The 12044-nt window shown below is 26.9% G+C and overlaps 1 protein-coding gene across 2 annotated transcripts in view; it reads right to left on the reverse strand.

The window, feature by feature from the left end:
- The window catches only part of ena (enabled), a 183088-nt gene that overhangs the window by 17028 nt on the left and 154016 nt on the right, over positions 1 to 12044 (reverse strand). For both annotated transcript variants that reach the window (XM_014420220.2, XM_014420221.2), the window contains exons 2-4: positions 8469 to 8634; positions 6207 to 6362; positions 819 to 928 (exon numbers count right to left, since the gene is read on the reverse strand). In XM_014420220.2, the coding sequence (XP_014275706.1) occupies positions 819 to 928; positions 6207 to 6362; positions 8469 to 8634 (432 nt within the window). The remainder of the gene's footprint in view (positions 1 to 818; positions 929 to 6206; positions 6363 to 8468; positions 8635 to 12044) is intronic.

A 12044-nucleotide genomic window follows, 5' to 3' on the forward strand; every position in this document is an offset into this window, starting at 1 on the left:
TTTAAGTTACAAAAAAATGAACAATTAACAATTACAACAATAAAATAAAAATACACGAGGTTAATGCATTTAATTTTATTGTTTATAAAATAGAAACTTGATAAAATTTGTAAAATTGTAATAGACATGCTTTCTAATTCAATTCATTGATTTAAAAAAAAAAAAGTGGTTAATTTACACAGATGACAAAAGACCAGGGAAATAATTTCCAATTTGTAATAGGAAGCTAGTCAAAGGAGCATCTATAATCTACTCATTTAAGAAAACTAAATTTTGTTAAAAATAAAAGACAGAACAGAATAATGTTGTTGTTTTTTCTCAGACAGTAAAATAATAGGAGTTTGGACCTGCTGATAATAACAGATAATTTTCTAAAACAAAAAATACAGGTGATAAAATTGACATCAATAAAACTTACCCGATAAATGTTTTTGGCAGCTATATACGGACACAAAAGCAACCATGAAGACGAATGAAAGGTGAACTCTTAATAAGGTTTAAATAGTCAGCATTAATTGAAACAATTAGTTGAGCCTTGAAACCTTGATAACTGGAATCGGTAGGATAACAGAACCAAGGCAACATTTACTACTAAAATTAATAATAATAATTTAGAAAGATAAGTGTTATTTACATAATTTATAATAGTAAAAAAAAAATTCAACCGAAAGTAGACAGATCTTCTATAAGCCACTAAATTTATGATTGGTAAATATTTTGAACTCACCATACACAAGTCTGAACCCATATCCAATATCAATAATAATAATAATATAAAAATAAATGAGTTATTCATAATTAAATAATTTTATTAGTACCTGTAACCCATATCCTCCTCATACTGGCCATTAGCCTGTTGATAGTGAGACTGAGGCTGCGGTGTAATGGTAGGAGGAGTTGGCCTGGGAAGAGAATTGCTGTTTAGCACCTGGAAATGAATGACATCATCACTCATGGGGGGTCAAAAAGGTTCCTAAATCATGACTCAGGGACTATTTTGGAAGTTCCACTTGTTTTTGTTTGCTTTCTCTCTAACAAGTGTAATCAATATACATCAGTCCAAGAATAAAAAAAAAAATTAAAAATATTGATAACAAAATTGGATTAAAAACAATTTAAAAAAAACAAAACATTAAATCCAAGAGAATAAGCATCATTCCAAAATTTTAGGACAATATTTAAATTTCAGATGTAAACAGTGGGTTCTGTATGATTTTAGCAATATTTAAGGAGGTTAAGGTAAAGTCAGAAGCAAAAAAAAAGTCCATATAAACTATGGTCCAACTAAAACTAAACTCTCTGTAAATTTTATTATTTTTTTAAGAAGGTAAAAATACAGGTATTAAAATAAATATTGCTAAAATTATCAGAATTCTTTTTTTATACAACTTTCATTATAATAATTTGTTTTAATATATTTTTCTGCTTTTTTTTAAGAATTTTAGTTTTATATTCACATTAAATATTTTTGTAAATAAACTTTTTATAAATAAGAAGTGTATGTTATTCATTTGTGATTATTTTGAGATAAAATTTCACATCACACCATTTTTTCTAAAACTGGAACCAGATATCAGCCTAATGAATACATACTTAAAGCATATCAAACAAAGAAAAATTTTTTAAAGTAGAAAATCTATACTTCACAGTACAAGGATGATAGAAAAAATTGCAAACACTTTGTCTTTTTTTAGCTACTTAAAAGCCATCTTCAAATGTTTTGAACAAAGAAAAATTCTGCAGGTTTTAAAGACTATTTTGTATAGTTTACAATGCTTTAATTTATAATTACCTTACTTAAATAGATTTTTATTTATTCAAAGAAAAATATGACACTTAAAAAAACACAAAATATCAATTTTCTCTCTTTATTGAGCATTAGGCCAATATTTATATGATTTTTTCTTACTTTTGAGGCCCACTCCTTAAATTTTGCTAAAGACTTTTGTGACATCCTGTATAAATATATATGTTTTTAAAGACATTTGATTCATTAGGGAAAAAAAATCTGTTAAGAATATTATAATATTTTATTTTTTAAGTAATAGATTAACCATAATACTAAAATATTACTATAGAAATATTCACTAAAAGCACAAATAATTCCATATTTATTTATCCTATTTTTTTTCAAACTGAATCTCCCTTTGATAAATAAATTGAGTTCATAAAACAAAGAAAGAAGTTATCCCATGAGTAAAAGTTCTGGTGTGGTGTGAGCACATAAACATTTATAGAGAGATATGATCTGTCTTGGCTGTATGCAAAGAAATGAAAATCCTTAGAGAAGTTAGTGATATATTTTATAGAAAACGACTTTTTTTTAACATTGATTGGTTCTTTATTGCATATGTGGTTTTCAATTATAAATATAAAAGCAATACTTTAACCCTTCCCTGATTCGATTGTCTCTATATTAAAACTAATCCATGAGTTTGATTGGTTGAATTGGTAAAAAAAAATTTAGTTTATTTTTATAAATGTATAAAATATATATGTACATAATATCAGTCCATGATTTAATTCACAAGTTTCATATGTAAAAAATATTCAACTACAGATAAAATTTTTAGATTTTATAAAAATAGAATTGTACATGCATTTAACTATATCCAAGTACATATAATTTTCTATATATAAAAATTTCAATACATTAAATACTAGTTTGAATGCTTGCTATGCAATGAACAGACATCGTGACTTAAGGAATCCACGTAAGGACCACATCCGTAAAACAAATAACACTTGTATATCCAACTTTGGGAATATGATTGGGTAATAAGAAACATAAAAATGTAACGAAAAAATGTAAATGTTGTTCTTTGCTGACCGCACCCCCCGATAAACTTCTTCAAGCATAAAAATGTAACTTAATTTTTCCAATAATATTACTGTAAAAAAAGATGTTAATATCAGTTTTGTTATTAACATTATAATGCCTTCTACCCAGGTAAACAACAAAGTGTTACAAATATTGCCATTCCTAACAAAAATGTTAGTAACATTTTAATATCTACAGTAGGGTTTATACAAAAACCAACATTTTAGAAAACCGGTTTTCGAATAGTAATTTTTCCAGAAAAATTTTTTTGCTCAAATATTCTGTAATTCGAACAAAAAATTTTAACAGAAAATTTAGAGTGATTAAAAGCAGTTTTTGACTCAAATTATTTACAGTTCAATTTTATTGATAGTAAAATTTTTTTATGCAATTTAGTAGAACAAAGAAATAATAGTTGACCAGGATTGTTGTTTATGCATAATTTTCACATATAAGGATGTAAATATTTTCATAATAGTGAAATGAGTTATTCAGCAAAGGGTTCGAATAAATAAAAACAATATATTTTCATATTTTTATAATAACCTTATTATTTTTTTAAAAAACAATGTTATTAGATACAGATGGATACTTATTAAAAACAATTAGAAAATATATAACTGTGTATTATATAATGTAAATTATAATCAAAGCCGAAAGACAAGAGTAAATAAAGTTTATCCATACACACTTATTAAAATCAATTTTAGTTTTAAAGACAATTAAGCAAAGGACCGAGTATTTTCTATTCCGGGCAATTTTAATACAAATTTAAATATTCTATTTATTTTTTTGTTTAATGAAATATGATTTCAGAAAACAGAGGACGTCTATCGATTTGTTATTTAGCTGTGTCCTTAGTTTATTCACAAAATTCCCCGAAATAGAATATACCCTCTCACTTACAACCGAAGTGTTATTCATACATTGAAAACCGATATTTTCTACTAAAAATCGGTTTTCGAATTTCATAATTTTCTCCAAAAAACCGGGTTTTAAAAACCAACAAACCCTAATCTACAGTTTACACCAGTCAATAGCGAAATACCATAAATTGACTTTTTCAACTAATCAGTGCAAAATACATCAAATATTATTAAAATGTTTGTTGATAGCGATATAACATTTGACAGTAAAAATACTAGGCATCAAAATATTAATATTATGTATCATTAGCAATGTTATCTTTGTTCTAACTCCATCCTTGCAATACAGATAGAAATAACCCATGACTTAGTAATGTATAAAATTATTGTCTAGTCTCATTTTCTATGAGCATTTCCACCTCGAAAACTAAAATAAAGTTGTTTAAATGGCAATAAAGTTTCACTTCAATAATTTTCTTGTTTTTCAACCCTTACATCCCCCTTTTATTAAAAAATACCACAATTTAATTTTTTTTTTTCGGAACATCCTGCTTTAATTGATTGTAAAACAAATGTACCCAAATATATGAAGTGTTTTCACACAATTATATAGTCGGAATTAATAACTACTCATATAATAGTTTACACTTATTATTAAAAACTTTGTGTAGTCATCATGCGTGAAGTTGTCATGACAATGGCATGAGGGAACACTATTTCGCGCTTTCGTTTATTATTAAGATCTTCCAGCAAACATTCAAGTTTGATACACATATAATTTTTTTTTTTCCATAAATTCGATACTATTCATTTTTCATATCAATGGGATAAGATAAGGAAGCCCACAAGTTATAGCAGAATATCCAATGTGACAAAGTTAGCTGTCATAAGCAATAATGGAAACAATTTGAGAGAAGGTATTAAATACAATCCAAAATAGCTTTATATACTTTATTCAAGATGAACTTAAAAGATGAGTATATCACAACCTTGATTCCAAAATCTCTTAACTACATTTTTCATCTGAATTTAAGAAATCTTGAGTGAATCTCGATGTTTAAAGCATGTATTATCTATTGATAGTTTTAAGATCCAAGTCAGTTAAAGCACTGTTTTGGCTCAAAACTACTAACAGATAATAAATGCTGCAAACTTCAAGATCCACTCAGAACTTTTCTTTTAATAAAAAATGCAGTTAACAGACTTTGGAATAAAGGTCAGGATATATTAATAATCGAGTGAATTTAGAAAAAAAGTACATTAAACAGAAAATTAAAAAGAGAAAATACATTAAAAAGTACCATCAAATAATAAAGAATATTTTTTGATAAAAAAACAATTACGTAAGTATTTGTTTCATCTCGACTACCATTATTTATTTTTTTTTTAAAATATGGATATAAAAAGTACAACTTTATGATTATTAACCAGAAAAAGTAATAAAAGGTTACAATTTTTTTAATAATTAATTTGTTCACTTGAATAACAGTTTTTTAAACAAATTATTACATCAAAATATAAAATTTTTCTAATAAAAATCCCATCAAGAAAGTCATAATAGTAAAGAGAATACATATGGATTTGAAAGTTTTTTTTTTTTTAAATATTGAAAACCCCAGTAAATTAAAATAAGCATTCAATTACATAAATGCAATCAAGGAAGTCGAAACTGTATAAAAAATATATAGGCATCAGTAAGTATTCTTATTTAAATATTTCGAACTCCAGTAAATTAAAATAAACATTCTTTGGCAAACAATATTGAAACAAATAAATCGAGGAAGTAAACAAGTATTATTTTTTACGTTAATAGTTGAAACCACATACACAAAAAAGAACCAATTAACGTTTTTCTGAAATTATGTTTTATAAGCTCTGTATTAATAATTTCCTTTTTAAAATATTAACCCTAAAGCAAAGTATTCTTCTGTATCACTTTTAAATATAGATAGAACCTAGGATTTTTGTTGTGAACCAAAAAAATAAGGATAAAATAAAGCAACAAAAAATGTTGGTAGGTTCCTTATTCCATATCATTGCTACAAGGCCAAAGATAGTATCTGCAAATTTTGCTATTTTGGCTTTTGTTGGATTTTAATGAGGTTTTCTATTATCTTCACAATGCCACAAAGATCTGACTGAATATAACACAACTGATTAAAAATTCAAACGATCAATTGAAGTATATCAAAATTAGAAATTAGTGACTACCTCGAAATCTGTGATCATAATTCAAACTTAATTCGTTCGGAAATTTTCAGATAGTTTTTAACTATTTAATGTCCAACGTTTCACCCCACTTTTCAGGGCTTCATCGGGGCTGCTCAAAGCAACAGGTTAAACAAATTTATATCTGTTTAACCAATCGCTTTGAACAGCCCTGATGAACCCCTGCAGAGTGGGGCGAAACGTCAGACATTAAATAGTTATAAACTATTTGTTCACTCTGACCGTCTTCTTCATATATTTATAATAAATATAATTTCTTAAAATAATAATTTTTTGGACACATCACTTACATCTAAAGCATGAGTCATAGCTCTAGCAAAGCCATCAGCATCTTCACGACTACTGAAGTTCAGTCCATACACTTGCTTCTGGTCCCTCCATTGATGAAAGGTGTTAGTGGCCTGATTATACTTTAACCCCTTTACAATGATGCAATTAATCACCACCTATGCACAAAAATAATTAATTCTTCAATTTTATATACATTTCAAAGATGTTTGTATTTGCCAAAAAATATTCAAACCACAATATCGTATAAGTATCACATTTATAGAATAAAAACTAAATAAAGAATATTTTCTTGAAATATTAACGGCCTACAAATCTTTTGCACGATTTCTCGAAAATCCTGGAATAATTACTACAAGACCTTATAATTAACTTTAGACTCAATATATTCCTAGATTAACAATTCAGCTTACATACACATTAAATTTTCACACTGACATGACATCTACTCCCTTATACATAAACAATCAGCAATAAGCAATTATTTCAAAATGAACATGTATCAAGGGAAACAGATAACTGGAATTGGATCTACATTTTGGCATAAACTCAGTAAATACTCATAACTATATAGCCTTTTATAATTTCAATAAACCAACGTGCAGTAAAAAAAACAAAAAAAACAAACAAACAAGAAAAACAAGGAATCAATATCAACTGCTATTTAGTGGTTATACTTAATTTCATTCATCAATAACTGAAGATAAGGTGGAATTTATTATTCATTATTAACTAAAGATAAAATTTAGAATTGTGGAAGTGAATATAAAGTTATTTGAACAAAACATAAAATTTCACCAAGGATTGATATGTAGTATTCCTCTGGATAATAACACTTTTTCTATTTCAACAATTTTAATACAACTCTAATTCCTAAGCTGACAAAGAAATGCAGAAACACCCAACAAAAATGTAATAGTCCCAGTAGTAATATAATAGTAGTAGTAGTAGTAGTAGTAATGTAATAATTCCAGCAATCTTTAAACATTTGGCAATTACAGATCTTACATCAGTAAAGTATTAATTAATAATTAATGTTTGGAATAATTCTTTGGTTTAGATGAAGTCTAAAATAGTGAAAAAAACTATAACTAAAGAGGAAAAAAAAGGTAACTCAAATTTGTTATTTGCTTAAAAATGAGTAACAACAGTTTCTGATAAATATTTGGATGTACACAATGGTAAAGTCGAAATGAGCTTAAATGGATCAAAATTTCTATTGGATTTTAAGTGTAAATAATGGCTGTTTTAAGAATAAAATTAGTTCTCCTAAACATTTAAAAAATGTGGAAAGCCTCATTTTTCCCCTGTAGTCTTTAAACGCTTGGTAATTATAAATTTTATATGAGTAAATCTACAGATCTCATACCAGTGAAGTATGATTAAGGTAATGAATGGTATCAAGATATTTTTAATCTTTTTGTGTTCTTTAATTAAAACAATTTTTAAGGACTTAATTTTTCAGAAAGAATGTGTTTTAATTCCTTGGATCCGAGAAAAAAAAATCTTCTTCCATCATAGAACAAATCCTTTATTCTACTATATTATTCCATTAAAATAGATGAAATGTTTTCAAGGATACATAGATTTTTTTGACACAAATGTAATTAAATAAAAAAATAAAATAAACTATTATTTAAAAACAAATAAATATTCGTAAGAAGAAATGAAAAATGTTACAAACAAGTCCCTTCTTCATAAAGACAAGATAATATTATAGAGAGTGACTATACAAGAAGCTTTCGGCTAAATAAACACCTTTTTAACCGATTAATGGATGTCTTGATTTGCAAGGTTAGCAAAAAGGATGGTGAAACTGCTTATCACATCATATGTAGATGTGATGCATTAGGTAGAATACAGTTCTACCTCTTTGGTTGATACCCCATACAGACACCAAGCTTTGTGAAATGGTTTCTATCCAAATTTTCAAAGGCGACTGGCCTGTTTTAACAGATTAAAGGATGGCGCATAAACCTGGATAGCCTGCAGTGTATTCATACCCATTTAAAAAATTAAGAAAGAAAATTAAAGCTATAAGTAAAAACATAGAAATTGATGTAAGATTTTCGAGGAACACCAAAACTATTTTCTGAACCGGTTTAAAGATATATGAGCAAGGAAAAAATAGAAACAGAAAATGTAACATTCATTTAAGAGAAATTATACCACTATAACAAACTTAATATTACATATCATACTAACAACACAACAGTTAAGTACAGTTAGTTACATTAATGAACAATAATATATGTTTTTTTTACCTCATGATCATTCAACTTCCTAGCCACTACCCTAAATGAGTTAGTGGTGATGTTTTGAAAAATATGCACTTTTGAAAGACCTGATGATGAACCACTGGGTATCCATTTCTTGTTCGTGTCATCATACACCATAACAGAGGCCCTAGCAGAAGCTATGCTCTGCTCACTGAAACAGAAAAAATAAAAATTAGCCACATGAAAATATATTATTTTAAGAATATTGAACAACATAAACAAATATATACTGTATACATTTAATTAATTACGTATATACTGCATAACTAAAAGTAGTAATAAATATGATAGTATTTATGTGTGATAAATTGAAAAATTAGTTTTGAAAATATTAGTTATCAAAATTGATTTTTTAATATTTAGCATAATTAAACTAACCAATAACAGTTAAGATCATGTTTAAAGGTTAGTAAAGGTTTCTTTAAAATTATCAGTGCCTTAAAAGTACTTCTATATGATAAAAATTATTAAATCTTCTATTAGACAGAAAGTGAAACCTTAATTAGCTATTAAGTTTGATGTTGTGTGATACCTTACAGGATTAAAAATAAGTTATCAGGACCATAGAGCTTAAATTTCACTTAAAAGGAAAGTAATATTCTATCATTAGCTGAACTTTGTTCGCAAGAGCTATAGAATTAATTAATTGTAATTATGATTAATGGGAGAATAGAGGAGCTTAATGGGTAAGAGCCCTTATCGAACCTGTGGGTACAGATTGGTCCTGGTAAAAAAAATGACTTACAATTTTATACTTTATAAATATATTGATTTTTAATTTGAGACTAGTTTTATTTATTTATTATAATAAAGTAAATCCATTCAATTTCAACGTTTTTATGAGCTTATATCGCTTCAACAATGTTTTCAGCCAACCAAGCCATTTTGGAGGATAATCTCAAATTTAAAATTCACAGCCTCATGTATATTTTCCAAAATTGTTGCATGTAATTATTTATAAGTTTTATTTAAATAAATAAAGTGATATATAGTTACATAACTATCATCACTTATATCCTTATTATTTATTTTTTGGTGAAAATTATATCTACTATTATCTTAACCTTTAACTTATCAATACTATACTTTATTTCAATATACTTATAACAATGTAGTATTTGATAATTTTAAAGGTTAAGATAGTATTTGATCTAATTTAAATGAGAAATTAATAATGAGGATATAAGTGACTATATTAAATAAGATTTGAGTATAATAGCCAGCAACAATTTTAGAAAATGTATGTGAAGCTTTGATTTTTAAAACTGATTATCCTCGATAGTGGATATGGTTGGCCGAAATGTTAGTGAAGTGAAATAAATTAATAAAAATGTTGAGACTAAATGGATCTACTTCATCAGAACTGATATCTATTTTATAATTTATAAATTTTATAAATTTATCAGCTATGGGCTGTTGGATAAAAAAATTTAAATCCTAATTTAAGTTTTAAACATCTAGGAACAAATTTGGTTCCATGTCTGTCAGTAGTCAAATCCCTGATCCGGCATAGTGCCTACCATGGTTGATCCGAATTAGATATTTTCAGGAATTATGCAGATTGGGGCCTAGATAGTCCCAGATAAATTTCATCAAATTGCCTTTTGATCTCCTCCTTTTATGTTGCATACAAATAAAATCATTAAATCTTGGCTCTAACAAAGTTATGCATATTATTATTTTAACTATTAACTGATATCTGTTAAATATACTAAACTGAATTAGAGTTCTTTGATAGACTTCTATTAATCCATTGTTCAGGACTCAGGACATATGCTATAGCTCCAACCCCACCGGGTTGCCACCGCAACAGTATATGTTACAAGAATAAACTAGAAATTTGCATAATAAAGATAAAGCATAAGACCTGGTGTTAGTTAATATGTTTAGTGAAAAGAGAGAAATTAAGTGAACCCCAAAACTTTGAACAAGCATCAAGATTATCTCATAAACATGACTCAAAACTTGCTTAAAATGTTGCCAAGCAACAGTAAAATAAGTAACATCAAACAGTTGTACATTTGTATTTTATTGTATTTCATGTAATAGGATGTAGGCTGAAAACGAAAAATTACATATATATTTAGCTACATATTTAAATAAGGGCAAATTAAACTTCTGTTTCTGATGGACTCATTTTTTGGAGTTTGAAACACCAGTCCTACATAATGAGCAATAGCAATTTAAACAATCCTCTTCTATTTGTAAAAACATGAAAACTACAAACTGAAAATAAAAACGTCAAGGACAGAAGATTCGAAATAAAAGAAATTTAAGGGATTTGTTGACCTCTATTAATTTTAACTCCTATAGAACAGGGATGAAACCAGAGTAGTACCACGAAATTCATTTCACCTTTTCAAACAAGTATTTGCCATGTACTTTTACTAATTTCTATATAATAACAATTCGCACTCAAATAAAATATTTTTTAGTAAAAATAAATATATATAAACAGTATTTCTCGAAACGATATTGCTAAATATTGTTCTTAGATAAGAAGTATTGTAAATATTGAAGCTATTTTCTTCACTGATTGCTTTCTCCCCCTAGCCAATTCCGATAAGAAATAGATCGAGTTTTCTTCTACCGCTAGCAGCTCCGGTAAAGTACACTCCGGAGAAGAGAGGAAGGATAAAAAAAAAACACTATATGCTATTATCAATAATGTCCAGGAAAGAATAATTTTGAGCGTTAGCATTTTGTTATTTTTCTATAGAACAAAAGATCTAGAACAGTACAAAAATAAAATTAAAAAATCTTTTTTGTGTGAATGTGCGTTTTTCTTGGATTTTTCCTCTTTGGTAATACTAAGAACAATTATGTGGATTCTCAAACATCCAGGCAAGACAATAAACTCAATTTCACAAAATTTTACTGTTTCGTCATTTTACTTCCGAAGCTGGGTTTAATTTAATAATTTTTCATTTCTATGTTATATCTGAAAAATATTTTTTTAACTATAACTACAACAATCAGAGGTTTAAAAAGGTGAAACTCTTTGTAAAAAATAGTATATAAAATATTCTTTCAGGGATATATATATTTTTTCCGAAAATGTCACGCGGCTCCCTGACAGTGCAGTCGTACTTTCAGGATTTGCTTGATAGTTGATAGTATTGTCAACTATCTACGCATGTGTGACCGCTAATTGCCACATTAAGACACATTAGGGTGAATTAACACGGCATGAAACAGCTATATGAAATAGCAGTTCTAAAGGAATAAAAATAACGTAAATTGATTAGTTTCTAAAACTGTTAATTTAACAGTTAAATGAAATGGCAGTTTTAAAGGAATAAAAATAACGTAAATTGATTAGTTACTAAAACGATTAATTTAACAGTTAAATGAAATATCAGCTCTAAAGGAATAAAAATAACGTAAATTGATTAGTTTCTAAAACTATTAATTTAACAGTTAAATGAAATAGCAGTTCTAAAGAATTAAAAATAACGTAAATTGTTTAGCAACTATACTGGTAATTGAAAAAGCTATATGAAATATCAATTCTAAAGGAATAAAAATAACGTAAATTGATTATTTAATAAAACTAACTTT

Source organism: Halyomorpha halys, unplaced genomic scaffold, assembly GCF_000696795.3.
Source record: "Halyomorpha halys isolate HHAL.00 unplaced genomic scaffold, Hhal_1.1 Scaffold264.1, whole genome shotgun sequence".
NCBI lineage: Eukaryota > Metazoa > Arthropoda > Insecta > Hemiptera > Pentatomidae > Halyomorpha > Halyomorpha halys.